Source organism: Salminus brasiliensis, chromosome 10 (assembly GCF_030463535.1).
Source record: "Salminus brasiliensis chromosome 10, fSalBra1.hap2, whole genome shotgun sequence".
NCBI lineage: Eukaryota > Metazoa > Chordata > Actinopteri > Characiformes > Bryconidae > Salminus > Salminus brasiliensis.
The window spans coordinates 22129592-22147448 of record NC_132887.1 but is presented as its reverse complement, the minus strand read 5'-3'; the positions used below and the strand labels follow the sequence as shown (position 1 = coordinate 22147448).

At 38.3% G+C, this 17857-nt stretch overlaps 2 protein-coding genes across 3 annotated transcripts; one reads left to right on the top strand and one right to left on the bottom strand.

Annotated features, from left to right (window-relative positions):
* Positions 1-1148: 1148 nt before the first annotated feature.
* Positions 1149-4845, bottom strand: eef1akmt2 (EEF1A lysine methyltransferase 2). Its single transcript, XM_072690215.1, has 6 exons — positions 4754-4845; positions 4357-4422; positions 3342-3456; positions 3137-3244; positions 2371-2587; positions 1149-1376 (listed from the first exon to the last, which is right to left on the bottom strand). Exons 1-6 carry the CDS (start codon positions 4843-4845, stop codon positions 1279-1281), a joined length of 696 nt encoding a protein of 231 aa, XP_072546316.1. The 3' UTR covers positions 1149-1278.
* Positions 4846-6222: 1377 nt separating this feature from the next.
* On the top strand, positions 6223-17625 carry abraxas2 (abraxas 2, BRISC complex subunit). 2 transcript variants are annotated; one of them, XM_072690482.1, is made up of 9 exons: positions 6223-6308; positions 8937-9027; positions 10379-10415; positions 10915-10981; positions 11527-11717; positions 13518-13637; positions 13927-14011; positions 14401-14518; positions 16136-17625. In XM_072690482.1, exons 1-9 carry the CDS (start codon positions 6237-6239, stop codon positions 16612-16614), a joined length of 1260 nt encoding a protein of 419 aa, XP_072546583.1. In that variant the 5' UTR covers positions 6223-6236; the 3' UTR covers positions 16615-17625. The 2 variants fall into 2 exon arrangements, with proteins under 2 accessions (XP_072546583.1, XP_072546579.1); XM_072690478.1 differs by having other exon boundaries at positions 13515-13637.
* The last annotated feature ends 232 nt before the right edge of the window (positions 17626-17857 follow it).

Below are 17857 nucleotides of genomic sequence, written 5' to 3'. Positions count from 1 at the left end.
GATCACAGTACTAGTCTAAGGCCATAGTTAACCTTTGGTTAAAAACAAAAGACCTGTGGTATCTCAGTAGACACAGCTAAGCAAGGACCTGAAGGCTAACAACATAATTAGGAACTGACAGAGTATCAATCCACCAATCACGCTTTAATTTACAAAGGGTGAGGCCAATTTCATGAGAACAAATGTAAAACTCTAGGACATTTAGAAGTCCTGTATACGCCACTGAGTGTCAATACGAGTAGTAGCCTCAGAGATGTCTACTGAACAAGTCACAGTAGAACTGCTACATACATTGATCACCATTAACAGCATTGATGGAAACTAATTAACACTGATTATACTGTTTCAATGACACCTACCAAAAGTGCTCCAGGAAAGAGCAACAGGTGAACCTGTGATGTTGTGTAGGTCTAAATGTATGTGATCTGTGTTTAAGCTCACATGTTTAATAAACAAATAAGTAAAAGATGATTAACAAGCTTTAAAATAAATTAATAAATAAACATACAAATAAAAATCCCCACCTAACCTAACTGTTGTTAGCTTAGCACTGACATACGACTATAATCTTTTTAAGAATTTAGCATTATTGTAGAATTGGTGTGGGTTTTTTTATTTATATATCTTATTTTTCTGTGGACAAAGTTGACATTTATGGTCCAAACTGAAGAGCTTCATCTAGTAAATGGTATCCCACTGATAGATAAAGATAATAAAGATTTAGCTAATTATTTATATCTATATATAAAATATATCTATCTATATAATAAATAAATGATATAAATAATGGTATCCCACTGATAGAATAAAGATTTAGCTAATTATTTTAATAACCGACACTTAAACTATTTCTAAAAGCATGCAGTTCACGGTTGTCCTTTCATTTATTTCATTCATGTCCGCCCAGGTTAAACAAGATGGAAGTTTTATTACTTATTCTGATATTATAATTAGGGTGAGCTTTGGCTGTCAAAGCATAAATCATATTTATGAAACCAAAAAAATGCAGATAAAGCACACTCTTATTATATCTGCACAGCAGGAAAATAACACGGGTTCAAATGTTGGGAGCATTGATTGGCTCTGACTGTGAGGAACTATGAGTAAAACACAACTGAAAATGCCATCCTGAATAAAATCTAAAAACATTGTAAACAGGCCTTTTTATTTTATATGAGGATGCAAAAACAAAAGTGACAGAGTGGGAGACATTTACAGATGAATAACTTCCATAGCTGCATTCAGTCCATTTGAGGCAAGGTTACATGCAGATAAAGGTCAGCTGAGCCTTTTGAGGACCAAAGCCGTGACGCTATTACCAGTGACCCCACCAAACTGGAAACGGGGAGTGGGCAGCTCACGAAGCAATTCGAAGCCTGCAAGATAGACAATGGAAAAGATGATCTTGTCACTGCTATAATGAACATTGTATGGGAGAAACTTTAACTTACTAAGAGAGAGGAAAAAAAAAAAAAAACAATGTTAATGTAATAAGATTCATTCTGGACCATTTCTGTTAAGGTAAAATGTCAAGGACATTTTATGGAGGTTTTGAAGACAGTGATGAAACATTTCATTATGAAACATTAAATAAGGAATAGTTAGTTAAGTTGATTACAGTAAAGAAGAGTATGAAGCCTGGAGGGGTATAAAGCCCCCAGCATGGGGGAACTGTGTTCTCTGGAATGGTGGTGCCGTAGCCAATAGTTTTGGGATGAGAAACCTTTCCCTGAACAGTAGAAACAGCAGGATACTCTAACAAAAGCAGGATACACCTTTTTTAATACCCTCGATTTCTAAAGAAACAATAAATGAGCAGGGCTCATGAAGCATATCGTTGCTGTCCAATTTAAAAACATGATGATTTTACAGGAAAAGGCAAAAATTTGGTCTATTCAAAAGCATTTTGTTATGTTTTTGAATAATTGTGCTTAATCTAAAAGGCAGCACTAATCAAATATTATATTACATACAATGTACAGAGCTTCTATAGAGTTCATTAATGGAGAAAACTGCAAAAATGCAGATAGAAGATTTCCTTCCCTAGTCTTCACATGCCATGTATAGAAACTAAGTTGTATTTGTAATTTCATGTCTCCACCTTCACCAATTTACCTCCATCTTTTCAAGCTAAAGTTGAATGTTAAGTTTTTCAGCCCAGATTGCATTTAGAATAAGGTACAATACAAGCCAGCCAATTATTTACATACATCTGTTACTGTTGTTACTGGCACAGTAACAAACAGGCTGTTCAATTCTAAGGAATAAAAAGGGACCAAAAGCAGCCATGTAAAGATGAATAATGACCAAAAAACTTGAATATATTTGCTCAAGTTTTTAAATATACTGACTGGATGTTGGTTACCCTACCTGGGCTAAAGATCTGCAGCAGTTGCTCTTTGGTCCAGTTACAGGAGGTAATGATGAAGTGACCCTGCGGCTTCAGAGTGGCCATCAGTGTAGTGACGTACTGGAGCTTTGCCGCATCTTGACCTTCAGGGTTTAAGCTAATGGCATCAAAGGTGCCCTTGTCTATACATACGTCAAAGTCTTTCAACTCTGTGCTGGGGTTCAGAAAATCCTGCTCCTGTAATAGGATGGACAATCACAACACACACACAGATTACAAAAGGTCATTGAGGCCTTCCCTTTTACAGACTGCTTACAGACAAGCAAACAACTCACATGATGACAATATTTATAGTTTTTATATACTGCTGTTAGATGTTCCTTCAGATGGATTATATTTTTATGTTTTTATGTATTTTTTAAGGCATACCCTCTTATTTGTTTTCCAACACTACACTTATTAAAAGTAATGCTGAAGTATTGCAGTAAATGAGCCTCATTCACCAATATCTTCCACCAAATTATCATACATTTGTTCTTGTGAAAAGTCTAAACAGATCCATAATGGTCTTTTTCAAAACTGCAGAATTGTTCACATATCTGCTGTTAGAATGATGGTTCCTATTGTCCTTGTAAATGGAACAGATCCCAAAATATGTTTTAACATAGAACAGATGGTGACTTAGACTCCTTGTTTTCAATTTAAGGGACAACAAAAACAATTCAAGTATGACTGTCTGCAATGTCAGGAAACCCTTCTGACATGTCAAATAACAAAGATGCTTACCAGAACTTTAATGTTTACTAAGCCTCCTTCTTCCAGAATATTTCTTGTGAGCTCTATCGATGCACTTGAATAGTCAATCCCAGTGAGATTTGTAAAACCTTCTTTGGCCTAAAAGGAAAAAAAAAATAAAAAGAAGTAAAATAGTTTTTATTTATTGCAGAAAAAAAAACACAAAAAAATACAGACACTATAAAAAGTTACATACCATTTCAACAAGAAAGGCTCCATTTCCAGTGCCAATGTCCAGAACAGCAGCATTTTTAGGTATATTCTGTTTGGTCATCCATTTGAGAACTCTATACATACTTCCCTCACCAAACCTGTAGGCAGACAAAGAGCAATGAACAACTACAATTATGAAGAATCTTATGGACAGTAGATGAACAGCATTCTGGCCTTCAACTTTTTTAAGGAGTTATTGGTCATCTTATTTAATATTGTATTACTATGCATTGGAAGTTTTTAAAATTTGCTAATGAACCCAATCTGTAATGAGGGATGAATACAGGATTAGACAGGAGTGTAAGAACACACAGAGTCCATGATTGAAATTTCCATTTTAGGTCAATCTGAATGAAGAAAAATAATGACTGAATGATCTGAATCTGAATGACCGTTCAGGGCCCCCTTTCCTGCACATTTTAGTGTTTACCCTGCTCTTACCACATCTGACACATCCAGTTAGTAAATGGGTTGCAAGCAGAAAACCACAGGGCAGAAGGTCCTCTAGGGCCACACACTTAACAATAGAGGTGCTACAAGTGGCTCTATGAGCAATGACAAAAGAGCCACTTTTGTTTTTTTTAAAGAACCATGTTTATATGCAAAGAGTGCAGCATTGAGACTCACTGGACTTGAGCAGCTAGGCAGGAGGATTGTGATTGAGTGGGTTGTTGATCGGTGGTAATTAACAGAATGGCCTTTGTATGTACAGGATTACTATCCCATCTCCACAGTGCCGCATATATACAGCACTGGGCCTCTCTCCCTCAATGCCACATTACACTGGCACAATGCCATTCTTAACTGTAAAACTTTATTTATATAATATTATATATATATATATATATATATATATATATATATATATATATATATATATATATATATATAATATTATTATATAATAATAAACTCTATGAACGAATGCTCTATGACTCTATGAAAGTCATGAATATAATTGAAGAAAATGTAAATAACGTTAGACATTAAGAAATTACCATATTTCTCCAACATCTCCAATGTCTTTATACGTCTGGAGATCCCTCTTGTAGGTATTATCCCAACTAGGAGGAAAACAGAATGGTCAGCGCTTCATGGTAGAGGATCTGTCTGTCCACCTCAATGGGGGGTAACAAATAAACAGTTTACCCTGTAAAATAAACTTTTAGCACCAAAGACCCTGTTAAAACTAACATCACACCAGCTAGCTTTCTCTTCTCTTTAGGACTAAGCACGTTAACCCTCTAACAGCAGTCCTGTAATTACACAGTAAAATAACCTGAAATCTGTAAGCAAGTCAATTTCAGGCTGTGAGATATGTGTTGACATAAAGACGTGCTCATTCACGACGTATTATAAACTAGGGTAAAATGTCTCTGTCTAAGAAAAGCTTACTATTCTTTTGTTCCAAGTTTTGATGGAGCAAAGTCGTTCTCCGACTCATGCGGCTCTGAGGAGCGCTCTCTAACGCTGTCCAGTGCAGCCATTGCAGCTGCTAAAAATCAAACATGGCGCTGTAGTCAGACAACTTTCAAAATAAAAGCCAGAATAACCCCCCCAAAATTATATATATATATATATATATATATATAATGTATTTTTGTATATATTATATATATTTTTATATATTATATATATAGTATATTTATTTATATAAATAGGTTTTCTACCAGGAACGATTGGGGAAACCTTTACTATTAAATACTGTTAAATACTGCTATTATTTTTCTTGTCATATTTGTTTTTTAATTAGTTTATATATTTTCTGTAAAATACAAAATTAAGTAATAAAATAACTTAAAAATTTATTAGAAACTAATATTAATATAAGTTTTTAATATAACTAACTTATTTAGTAATTAGTAGATTTCTATAGTGCTATCCACTTCTATAATATCTATAATATTTTTAATTAAATAATCTATAATCTTTATGTCATATTCTTGTGATTCTCTTTTGTAATAATATACAATAGAATACTTTTGGAGTGAAAGTTCTGCAATAGCTTGTTACAAAGCATCCCCAAAACCACCAATACTACCTCCACCATGTTTCACGGTTGGTATGAGTTTCTAACTTTGAAAAACATGTCAGCCAAAAAGCTCCACATTAGATTCATCCATTCATAACTCATAGAGGGTGGATCAAGAGGATCTTCTAGGTTTTTGTTGGTGAATTTGAGATGAGTCGTTCTTTAGATGCCGTAATTGATCAGAGATTCTTAAATCAGAGATTCTTCAATGTGTGGGTCATCTGTCTCTGAGTTGAAGCACAGATGTTTCCTAAAAGCAGCTAAGCAAATGGATGACTCTTAAATAGTAGATGATGCATTAGCACAAACTAACAGGCCATTATGAAATACTACAAATGAAAATATATTATTTATTCCTACATATCATATTTGTAAAAAACAGAATTGTCACAAATTAATTCATAGTAGGAAAATATGTTACCATAAACATAAACTGAAAAAAACATAAATATAAAAAAAAAAACATAAAATTAAAAAACATGAATTAAATCTAAAATAGAATTCCTACGTGCAGAAATGACTTAGAAATGACCCAAAGGTCTACTTTTATGGGAGGAATTTAATTTCGTAGCAGCTTTAGTAACACTTTACTTGTCAAAACTTCATTGTCACATGCTTCCTATGCCCCCTGGTTTTACAGCACCTGTATCAAGTCCTGTAGAAGCTAAAGTAATCAGTAATTGCAGATAAATCATGAATAAACTGCAGGGATATGATGGATGTCCAGTCTGGTAAACAGAGGTGTGCGCTGGGCTGAGTGAGTGAGTGAGTGAGTGAGTGAGGGAGGGAGGGAGTGAGGAAGGTGCGGGCACAAGGCATTGTGGGAGCGGCGGGTATGTTTCCATCATGGCGGCATCGATTTCGGGTTACACTTTTAGTTCTGTGTGTTATCACAGCGCCAACAGCAACTCCGACCACGTAAGTACACCGTGGGCTTGCTCCAGCACTCGGACGCGTGTTCGTGTTGTGAAATGTCGGGCAGTGCCGACGGTAATCGGCTCCCGGGGTGAATGTTGAGGTGTGCTCCTCCTCCTCCTCCTCCAGGCTAAGTCCAGCAGTGATCCAGTATGAGGGCGATGACAGCAGGCTAACCGGCCACTTAGCGCTCAGTCCAGCCCTGTGGCAGCCAGTGCGCTTGGTTTTACCACAGCTGTTGGTCTCTCGGCTGGAAGGTCATCACATGTAGGAGTTGTGGGATTGTTCGGACATGTCGAAGCTGTTGTCTTGCTCAGAAAACGCCCCAAAGGAAGCAGGCGTTAGCTAGCGGTGTAGCCGGCTAACTTGTTCGTGCACTACAGAGATACACAGCTGTGTTGTCACCCCATAGATAGCTGTGACTCTGACAGGCTGGGAGTGCTACAGACGACTTTTTGTGGGAAGGGAAATTAGCTTGAACACACTCGAATAAAGCTTTTTTTCCTGTGTGTGTGTGTGTGTGTGTGTGTGTGTGTGTGTGTGTGGTGATTTAGTCTTCCTTTCTGTTGCTCTGTTATTAGTCGAAGTACAGACAGAGAGGCACAGCAGGTCACGTAGCTTAGCTGTGGTGAAAGATACACAAGGAAGTGGAATCAGTGTCTGGATGATGTTGTGAAATCTGCTGGAACTTAACTCCAACGTTACTAATTAAAGCGAGTAAACAGGGTAACTAAAAATGGATGTTATGCCTGGTCATCCACCCCCTGATCATACCTATTACCCACCCTATAAAACCATTTTACCACCCTGGTTCATAACAAGCGTGGGTTGTTAAGATGTGTGTGTGTGTGTGTGTGTGTGTGTGTGTGTGTGTGTGCGCGCTCACTCTGTGTGGCTGAAAAAACAGTGTAGACATGCACAAGCTAAGTACTTCAAGAGAAGCTGTAAGGCCCACCCCAAAAATGAGGATCAACAGGAAAGCTGTGTTAAATAGAAAGTTACTGAGTTGAACTAGGCTTTGCCAGGAAGGCAGAGAGGCACACCTGTCAGGACTAAAAAAAAATGCAGCTCAGCCAGATCTTCTGTGGTGGAATTGGCCTGGTTTGACTTGAGCTCAGTCTTTAATGTGACAGGTGCCGAGTACAGGGCCGGGGCTTATTGATCTCACTATAGATAATACTGTACCTGAATGGCACCACAGTGTTGAACACACTGACATCTGCCCTTTAATAATGTGTGCATGCAGCCGCTTGACATTTTTGCTGGGTTTCTTTAAAGCTGAAAAAACACAAAGCCATTGGTGACAGTGCTTGTTAAGTGTATAGTTAAGCGTTTATTAATTTGTTGAGGAAGATGAGAGTTTATGAGAATTCCATCAGGCCTGTTGCTGCGTTAATGTCAGCAAACCTTGGTGCCATCCATTTGCAGAGTAACTTAACTGTCTGATTCTGGGCAAGCTTTGATTTTTGTACCTTCTAGAGAAATTATAGGGTCAGAAATGTGAACTCAAAGCGTTAAATGCCTCCAAAAGCTACCTGTCACGGAAACCTATTAAATATAGTGGTGACAGATGTTTCCTGCTGCAGAAGATGTTGTTTTGATGGAATTTCCCTTCCTGTAACATTATTGATGAGCTTAGGTAAACTAGGTATTCAGTGGGAGCCATATATCCTGTGCTTCCTTGAGGGGAGCTTTAGAAATGGTTAACACAGGTCAACAGAACTGAACAGAAAACATGTCAGCGAATTGATTATTTATCACGTTAAACACTGTCTACCATTTAACTTAACTCTCAGATTAGTGATTTTGATCTAAATCTGAGTTGGTTTAGTTTTAAGCAGAATACCAGCTTAAACCTGCAGATTCTGACTAAACAAATATCACACTTCCACTATCCCATACTCCTCGTCAGGGATAGGCTGTATAATATCGTTATGTTATAGTTGATATCTCAGTAAAATTCCCTGTGAATGTTGTCAGTATCATCAGTCTGAATACTAGTCCAGTAGGTATGCGTGTTAACACTATGTATAGATATATAAGGCAGTGGTGGCCTGGCCTTGTGGTGTAGCCATCTAAGGTTTCTCCTGTCTAAAGGAAATTGTTCATTCGGATCTCGCAGAGTGCGTAACTGAGAGCCAGTGCTGTTTCACTGGTGCAGTGTGTCTGCTCAGCCTCAAATATTGATGTACACATCATGTTTTGTGAAAATGTCTTCAGGTAAGGTGATATGTTTCTGCCATATCACCCACCCTCAGCCTCAACTACTAGTGTTGCAATCCTGCATTTAGATTCAGCTCCACAGTCTGACACTGGCTGACACTGCCTGAATAGGGAACATTTGTGCACAACAGAAGTGGTTATTGAAGTTCTGCAACCAAAATAAAATGAGAACAGCCTTCAAAGCAGATATAAAGGAACATGTTGGCTCCTTTGTAAACAGCCCTGACTGACTGAATTCTATTTTAATGGGAGCGCTAGCATTACTGAGCTATTCTCAAGCTTTTGTTGCCCTGCAGCCTCTGTTTTAACATGTCAGTTGATCAATTGATATTGCTTGATGATCTGCGTGAAAAAGGTACCAGTCGTACTAATTGTGATTATTCTGTGTTTTTGGTTTGTTCTTTGCAGGAGGGATTCCTGTTGGGAGAAGTGAGACAAGAAGAGACTTTAAGCATAAGTGATTCTCAGATTAGTAGTTCAGAGTTCCTCCACATAGTAGGTAAGTAGAGTACATGCAGCCCGATGATCCGTTAATAATCAGACTAATAGCTCAATCGGAATACACTAGTCCGATTGAGCTCATTCTGGATACAATTTACAAGTAATCTTTTAAATAATTCATTAAGTAGATGGATAATGGCCATGTAAACACCTGTATCCGAGTACATTTCCAATTCCAGTGCAAGACAACCGCTGCATTCATTATTACTGGAATAGGAAGTGTATGTGTCTACAACGCTTGATGCAGATTTTTCCATTCGCTACCATTGCCATTTGAGGGGGAATTCACATAGAAAGGTGTCAGTCATGAAATGATAGATTCCAAATATTCTCTCAAGAAGACTACTCTTAAAGTCGTTTCTAAAAGACCTTTTTGAATTAAATATTTCTCATTTGTCTGTTTACAGTGGCAGCCAGTGACATGCATTCCTGCTCAAAGGAAAAATTCTGCTTTTTTTATGGCTGTACTCAGCCATAAATATGGAGATTAAGTGCTCTAAATTAGCTAGAAGAAGAGGGTTGTATTAGCACTATTAGAAAATATTTTATTCATAAAAGGCCTTTTTTATAACGAAGTTACGAGAGTAGTCTACTTCATCATTAATTTGAAATATGCATTGTAGACAGACATGTCCCAAACAGCGAGGTGTTGGCGAAGGAAGTAGACGTGCTACCTGACGCGTACCGCTACAGTATGGTCTGCGGCCCGAAATAATCCTTTATCAAGTCACATAAAATCATGAATGACTGCTTTGTCATATAGAAATTTAGCTTTCGCTCAAAATCTGTGGATTTCTTCACTGGCACGACTCTCTTCAACCAATCTGTACTTTACACTTTTATCCAGACGTTTCGCACCATCAGCAGTGGGACTGGATAACTCAGAATGTGTCTCAGAATGTTGCAAGACATGACCTCTTCATCTCACCCTTTTTTAAATAAGTGAATGTAAAGTAAAAAAAAAAAAAAAAACACACACCACCTGAAAAATCACTATAACACACTGCTGACTGGATTTGCGTAATGCTTGGTAGAGTATGCATATAAACACCTCAGTCTGACTCTATATAATCAGATTGGAGAAAATCTTTAGATGTAAACATAGCCAGTTTTCTTTTTTACTGTCTAACTAGTGAGAAAACTGTACAGTATCCAAAAATCTTGCAGATCATTCTTAAATCATCCCTAAAACTCCATGGTCATAAATTTCAGAGCAAGAGGATGACAGCCCCATCTATAAATAACTAGACTAAAATAAATGACCTCACATTGTTTACTTTAAAAAAATGAAGAAAGCCTGACCTAGCTTCATGTGAACTGATCGTTTGTATGTTCGGTTTGCTTTTCAGAGGTCCATAACCATGAACCGTGTGCACAGCTGTTCAGGTAAGAAAGCTGGCATGTACTGTAAGTTAGAAATGTCTAGTCTAGGAATGGTTTGAGGTTTTAGCACTTTTTGTATCACTGTATAATCCAGCACAGTTGAACATCCTAGCTGTTCTTCTTAGACCGCTTTTTTCCTGTCCCAAGTGCCCAGATTGTGACTTAGTTGCATCATCCTCCACCTTTCCATCCTAATGATGTTTATTTCATCATTATTTCAAGTTGGCATCACAAGTTAACTACTGTTTCCTTTGATTGCACTCGGCTGGTGTAATGTCTTGCCTAGCTCTAGACTAGCATGCTAAGTTGTCCTCCATTTTTATATTCCCAAACTTTGTGAAGGTCTAAGGTTTAAAAGGCACTGGAGTTTATTTAGTTTATCCCATGGCAACAGACTACAATGCATGTGATTTGTCTTTGCTCAGATCCTGAAGCCCAGAGCAGATTGTAATTCTTTGTGGTTGCGGTTTGGTGCAAACAGCTATCCTTTTGTATGTTTCAGCTTTTATGACTACGCAGGTAAAGTCAATGAAGAAAATCTCAACAGAATCCTCAAAGACAGAAGAAAAGTAAGCGGTGCTGCTACCAGTGTTAATAATGTCAGTAAAGTATAAAACAGACTTGACCAGATCTCGGTTGGGTTCCCCAAAAGCATCTTTGCACCAAAATGATTCTTAAATGCTAAAGTGAGCAACTCACCAGTAAAAGGCTTTTGGGAAACTGGGCCCATTTCTGTTATTTGTTTCTGGTCAAAGCCCTCTAGCCCTCAATTCTGTAGCCCACAGGTTCCCAAACCTGGTTCTGTACTAGCCCCTGTCTTGCACGCTTCAGTTTTGGTCTGCTGTAGCGCACCCACTTGATCTTAGTGAGGGCATGTTAATTGACTGCGCTACAGCACTACAGTGGGCAGGACAGAGGTACTGCTATCGACTATATATTTTCCCTCCATTTTTAATGTCTTATTAAGTAAGCTGTGTTTTTAAATATCAAGTCGGAAATATAGTTTAAATTGACCTACTGACTCTTAATAGTCTCGTATGTATGAGTGTTTTATAACTCTCTGTATTACACAGTCTTGACGACTCCCTAAACGTTTGTTTATATTTCCCTACAGAATGTTATCGGCTGGTACCGGTTCCGTAGGAACACACAGCAGCAGATGTCGTTCAGGGAGCAGGTGATACACAAGCAGCTGACCAACATTTTAGGCATCCCAGATCTTGTCTTCCTTCTCTTCAGCTTCATCTCAACAGCCAATAGCTCAACCCACGCACTGGAGTACGTTCTCTTCAGGCCCAACAGAAGGTAAAGACATATATAGTTTTGTACTTTCACATCATCACTGATGAAAATGACTAGACACTAGGGCTGCACAGTGTATCGTACCCAAATCAGTTATCTGCTTTCACAACACCGATACAGGACAACTGTATAATATGGAAATGAGCTACCAGCAAGTCACTGAATGATTTTATTGAGACTGTGGACATCCAGGCCATTCATAGATCTTATTTACGTTTTTGGATCATGTAAACGGCATTCACATAATCTAAAAACCTAAGTAATTTTAGATTAACCTTATCATAGTAAGAGTTCAGCAACATTCTCAGAATAAAGGAAGGTAAGCTCTTGTCTATGAAATCTATGAAAGTTTATTCATGGATTGAGAAGAGGTGGTGTAGGACCGGGATTGTCTTGTTCGATGTTTGTAAAATGGGTCGCAAAGCAGATTTTCATACTTGGCTGAGTGATTGCAGTTGGACATAGTGTGAAGGAAGTAGCTGAATTTGCAGGTGTATCTAAGCGTACAGTCATACGGGTCTACCAGCAGTGGCAAAAATCCTAGTCTACAGGAAAATCTGATCATTCTTGAGCAGAAGTGAGCATAGGCCTCTTGTGTGCCACCCTGCTCCGTATGTTTGTGGCATGCAGTTCCCTGCAGAGTGTTTTTCAGAAATTGGTTGTGAAGGACCTGCGTTGACCTCTAGAAGCAATTCTTGACTGAAACCGAAGCAAAGTGATTTTTATTCACAAGCTGTAAAATAAGCCGCCAGTCCCTTTCTGTCAGTTTTGTCTTTCGGCAAAAAATTCTGCCAAGAATTTCCTGGAGACCTGTATGACCGAACACTTCGATACACCTGCAATTTCAGCTACCTCCTTCACACAATGGCCTTTGGTCCACCCAAATGCAATCACTCCTTTTTGCCAATCATGAACATCTGTTTTGCGTCCCATTTTCCACACATCGAATGAGACACTCACTGCACACCTGCAGGTATTTATAACCCCATCATCCTTGTGCATTGCCATTTGCAGGAGCCTAAAGTCATTACCACCTGCAAGGTGGCCTATTTTGCTGACATACATGTTTTTATATATATATATATATATATATATATATATATATATATATATATATATATATATATATATATATATATATATTGGAAAATTATATATAAATATAATTATATATTTATAATTGGAAAATCTTCATTCAACAAAACAGGATGTTGCAGGAACATGGTTGGTTTATTTATTTATTTAAGATGGAGCAAAGAGGCTTACGTCTTTTTTTATTATTTAAAAAGAGCTGCAGCAGTTTAGATGGAAATACAATGAAATAAAATGCAGAAAATCCAGATCAGTAGTTTAAAGGGATGCCCAGGAAGCCAGCAGTATATAACTTTCTACATACACAAAATTATACATGGCAACATGCTTTTTACAGTGATAAACTAAAAGGTATGTGACAACGCACATTGATTGAAATGACTTCAACATGTACAGCGTTTTTAGTGCAAAAAGTCAGTTTGACCAGTATGCACTATGTACCATGTTGCCATTTTGTTGCTTGTAAGTTGTGCAGAAAGTCAGTAGAAACATTGTTACATTGTTGCTACTGTGATGCTTTGTTTACAACATGCATCCTTAACCAGAATTTTCATTATCCTAAATCCTAATTCCTTTGTGATGATGTGTATCTCCACTTGTGTATTGTCTGGGTGCGTTTTTGACTCCCTATTTGTTTGTCATGTCAGGTTGACTTCCCACAGTGTCTTTCAGCTGTATATATCTGCATGTGTTTTAATGAAATTTCAGCAGGTATAACCAGAGGATATCTTTGAGCATCCCAAACCTGGGCAACACCAGTCAGCAGGAATATAAAGTGTCCTCTGTCCCTAATACCTCCAAGAACTACGCCAGTGTTATTAAAGAACATGGGTGAGAATGTTTTTTGTTTTTGTTTTTTTATGTTGAGGATTAACACTGAGCGCACACAACATACTGACCGGGGTGTGTTATGAACTGCAGTAACGAACATAGTTAAAGAAATGGCTAATTAATATTGAAAAGTGTATATACTGTTTTAAGAGTGATATTGAGAATGAGCATTCTGGTACCACAATTAGAAGTCTGTGAAATGCTGTTTGGGCCAGCCATTATTTTTGGGGCAATTGTTAGGGAATGGTTTATAATGATGTTTTGTGTCTTGTGTTTTGTGAATTTATAGGGCAGAGTTCTTTGACAAGGATGGAGTGATGAAAGATATTCGAGCCATTTTCCAGGTATACAGTGCCCTTCAGGAGAAGGTGCAGGTGAGCTGTGTGCACAAATGGCAAAATAAATCTTTATCTCAAATAAGAGATATTTATTTTTACATGTGAATTTTTATTCTAGCTTCATCTTTGTCAGTCTGATTCTTGCACTTGTCTCAAAGTGATCCAGTATCAGCTGTCTGTGATTAGTGCCAGTTCAGATTTAGCTCAGTTGTAGTTCTTTCAGCATTCAGAAAAGGCACAGATGGCTTGCGTCCGCTCGTTGTTAAAACTTCTCTTGGTGATTGTGTAGCAATTGTGTAGTTTTGCTTTCACAGTAATATAGGTAGGCTGTTGAATTATGTGAGATCCCTGAAGTGGTGCCCTAACTTTTTTTTTTTTTTTTTTTTTTTTTCCCCCCCTTCTCCCCCTTCTTCTTCTGTCTCTAGGCTGTGTGTGCTGAGGTGGATCAAAGTGAACGTGTAAAAGAGAAAATCCAAGAAGAAGTAAAAAAGCTCAAAGAGGAGATCACTCTCAGGAAACGCGCCACTGCTGCGGAGGAGAGGAGTATGTACTGGCTGTTATTTGATCTTTCATTTTTTATTTAGGTTGCTTTTGGTTATTTTGTGGTCGGTTGGTTACTTAATCAGGGATTTAAATAACAAATGTGTAGTTTGACATTTAAGGGGGGGAAAAAAGTGTGATCTTAAACTACAGACACAAGCAACCGATATTTTGTCTTCTGTTAAGCAAAACCAAACAAAGTGGAGCTGAATATGGAAATACATTCAAATGAAAAACGGATCTGTTTCGATTGGTGGTATTTGAAAGTATGTGTATTGTGGTTTTTTTGTTTGTTTTTGTTTTTTTGTTTTTTTTTTGCTTCTTTGTTTTTGTTTTGTTTTTTATTCATAATATTTTATATTAGGAACTTATTTCCTCTTTAAATTGTTCATGTAAACATGTGAACATTTGGGTAAATATACCTAAAATGCACATCTAAAAGATTTGTCACAGATAATTCATAATCAGATGTTGAATTAGTAACATTTAGCAAATTAGTTAAATTCGGTAGCTTTTTTTTTTTTAAAGCTAAAGCATTTTCTTTCATTTATCAAGGTGGAAACTGGGGCAATTGATTTGATTTTTTTTTTTTCCATTGTTTTTTTTTTTTTAATCTTTCATCCAAGTTATGCTTGAAGCTTTTATTTGTTTTGCCCTACTTTTTGACAAGAGAGTATTCTATGTCTTAATGAGGCGTTCCACAAAAAACTAAATCCTTAATTTATAGTCAGCAGGAAGGAGTTTTCTTCAGTATTCCTTTAGCATGTGTTAAAAATGTGCAACCTTCTGTGTTTTTGGTGCTTGAGGAATACTAAACCAGTCCACTCCAATCTGTCTCCATAGTAAATAATGGCACCTAAAAAAAGATGCGCTTTTGTGTGGACTGTGCCTTTTACACGTCATCTGGCACTGGTACAGTTTAGCCATTCGCCACCTGTAGTAAATGGCCAGATATCAAATTCCCAGTTGTTGTTTTTTTAAACTCCGACTTGAGATTACATGTTTTAACATCAGCCAGAATGAAAGAAATCTTAAGCGTGTCCTGATTTTAGGCACCAGAAAGCACATGACTGGCTTGCTCCTGTAGTACGGAACTATTCAGGATATATACGAATAGAAGCGTTTGTTTTTGATCTCCTGTATGCTCCCACGTCAGCTGTGACAAGCTTTTTACTGTGCAGTCCTGGTTTGCGGTACTTGGTTAGATGAGAGGGTGAAACGCTTATTGAAGGAGCTGTTATGATGTCACGTTCTGTTTAATCCATGACAAAGATTTACAACACTGTATTATTATTATTATTATTATTATTATTATTATTAGCAATATTGTTTGTAATTGCTTGACAGGTCAGAATGTGCATTCAGGGTCATGCAGATATTCGCTGGAAAAAAAAGACCTGTTAATCCACATGATGAAGAGTTTGAACACCAAAATATGTTCACCACTGTGTCCAAACTTAACATGACTTTATTTACTCCTCCATAAAGCATTTTGAATGCTATTCTAACCCTGTGGATATTTAAAATATTTTAAAATTATCTGTAAAATGTACTAATCTGTGTGATCTGAGTGATTGTTTTCCATCATCTAGTCTTATCACTTGTTCCTTGCTTCCTTAGGACACCAAGAGTCAATAAACACTGACACCCACTCGCTCCAGGATGACTCAGCTCTTTCAGATTCTTCCCCCCCTTCGCTGACTCGCGTGGTTCTCCAGAGTCCCCCGCTGGAGGCCAGCCTGGACTGGCCTGCCAACTCAGCACCCCTGCCACTCTACACTGCTGCACTGCCTCCGGACCCACCCAGCGCCATCCTGCTGCCCCGACCCCAGGCCGTCGGGTCTCCCGGGCACCCTTCCCCCAGCCTGGGCCTGGGCAACGGTGACGGCTCCAGCTCGGATTCCCTCAATCGGCAGGCCATCGGGCAGGAGGACCAGGTGGACGAGGACGAGGAGGAGGACGACGAGGACAGTAGCGAATATGAGAACCTAGTAAGCGAGCAGTTGCAGTCGCCCCTGTTGACAGACACTGTTTCTTTAGGACGGCCGGCCACGCTCTGGCCCGACGGGGACACCCACAGCTCCAGCGGCTCATCGTGATCCGGAAGGCGGATCAGGCTGAGGAGAAAGGAGCTGAAGGACAGAGCTAGGCATTATTGTTGTACGCTGGGAACGGAGAGAAGAGGAAGGAGACGACCAGGGAGGATCAGGAAATGGTGGTGCAGAAAGTAGAAGAGCCCTGCAACGGTTGAAATCTGAGCTGGTCAGCGCACCTGATTGTTAACACCCACCATTTTGACTGACTGACATGGTCCCTCTCCCTCATAGTTTCTCCCTCCCCCATCTCCTTTTCTGATGAAGAAGAGAGGCTCCACCCTGCTTACTGATTACTTATTGACATTGCTACAAATCTAGATCATCCAATTATTACACCATTTACCTCTTGCACTATTTCTGCCTTGTTTTGATCTGCATTCAAGTAGAAAAAGCAAAGGGAATGATGTCTTCTGCGGCCTTCAAACTCATCTCTGTGAGCTTATACCATGACTTTTTTTTCTTCCTGTTTTACTTCACAAATCTTACTGACCAAAAAAAATCTGTTCTGATAAGTGCTTTGCCTGCACATCTCCAAGTCATGAAAACTGAACTTTGCTTTCCAGTATCAGTTGTTTTCTGTTCAGCCACACAATAGGCCCATTTATGGAAACCAACACCAACAACAACAAAAAGAAAAATGTAATGTATGTGTTACTTCTTTTGATTAGGGGTGCTTATATTATTTCTACCAATACAGTTCATTAATTGTTTCACTCAGCTTGAACAAGAACATGGGGTCTACGCTTCGGTCATGCAGTTTGAGTAAACAGCTCTCTTCCAAGCCCCTGATCTCAAGTTTGTTGTCATAACTGGAGAGGGCAAACTCAGAGGCTTCACAGACCTTTCAATCTCAGGATTCTTTTACAACAACTTGCTTGATTCCATCTCTCAATCCTTGCCCACATGGCTTTGGTACAAATAAGACATGAAAGCCCTATTTGTCAAAGCAATGCAGTGGTGGTGGATTTGTCTTGCTGGCCATTCAGTTACGAAGTAAAGCTTTGAAAAGTGGAATTGAAAGGTTGGTAATCTGCTATCTGAACTTTAAAGCTTAACTTGACCCAGATTTACTTCCTTACTCAATTATAGAACATGGAATAAATGCGGCGTAAAGCTTTTTCTTTCATCTATCAAGGTGGAAACTGGGGCAATTGATTTAAAAAAGAAATTTATAGATGTTTTTTTATTTTATATTTTTTTATCTTTCATCCAAGTTATGCTTGAAGCTTTTATTTGTTTTGCCCTA

What these genes read in the sequence shown, in the direction of transcription:
- eef1akmt2 (XM_072690215.1), bottom strand. Translation starts at nt 4,845, where the DNA reads ATGGCTGCACTGGACAGCGTTAGAGAGCGCTCCTCAGAGCCGCATGAG. An exon ending in GAGCCTTTCTTGTTGAAATG is followed by an intron (nt 3,245 to 3,341) that starts GTATGTAACTTT and finishes TTTTCCTTTTAG; the next exon opens with GCCAAAGAAGGTTTTACAAA. An exon ending in TAGTAAACATTAAAGTTCTG is followed by an intron (nt 2,588 to 3,136) that starts GTAAGCATCTTT and finishes ATCCTATTACAG; the next exon opens with GAGCAGGATTTTCTGAACCC.
- abraxas2 (XM_072690478.1), top strand. Translation starts at nt 6,237, where the DNA reads ATGGCGGCATCGATTTCGGGTTACACTTTTAGTTCTGTGTGTTATCAC. An exon ending in AGAGTTCCTCCACATAGTAG is followed by an intron (nt 9,028 to 10,378) that starts GTAAGTAGAGTA and finishes TTTGCTTTTCAG; the next exon opens with AGGTCCATAACCATGAACCG. An exon ending in CACTGCTGCGGAGGAGAGGA is followed by an intron (nt 14,519 to 16,135) that starts GTATGTACTGGC and finishes TTGCTTCCTTAG; the next exon opens with GACACCAAGAGTCAATAAAC.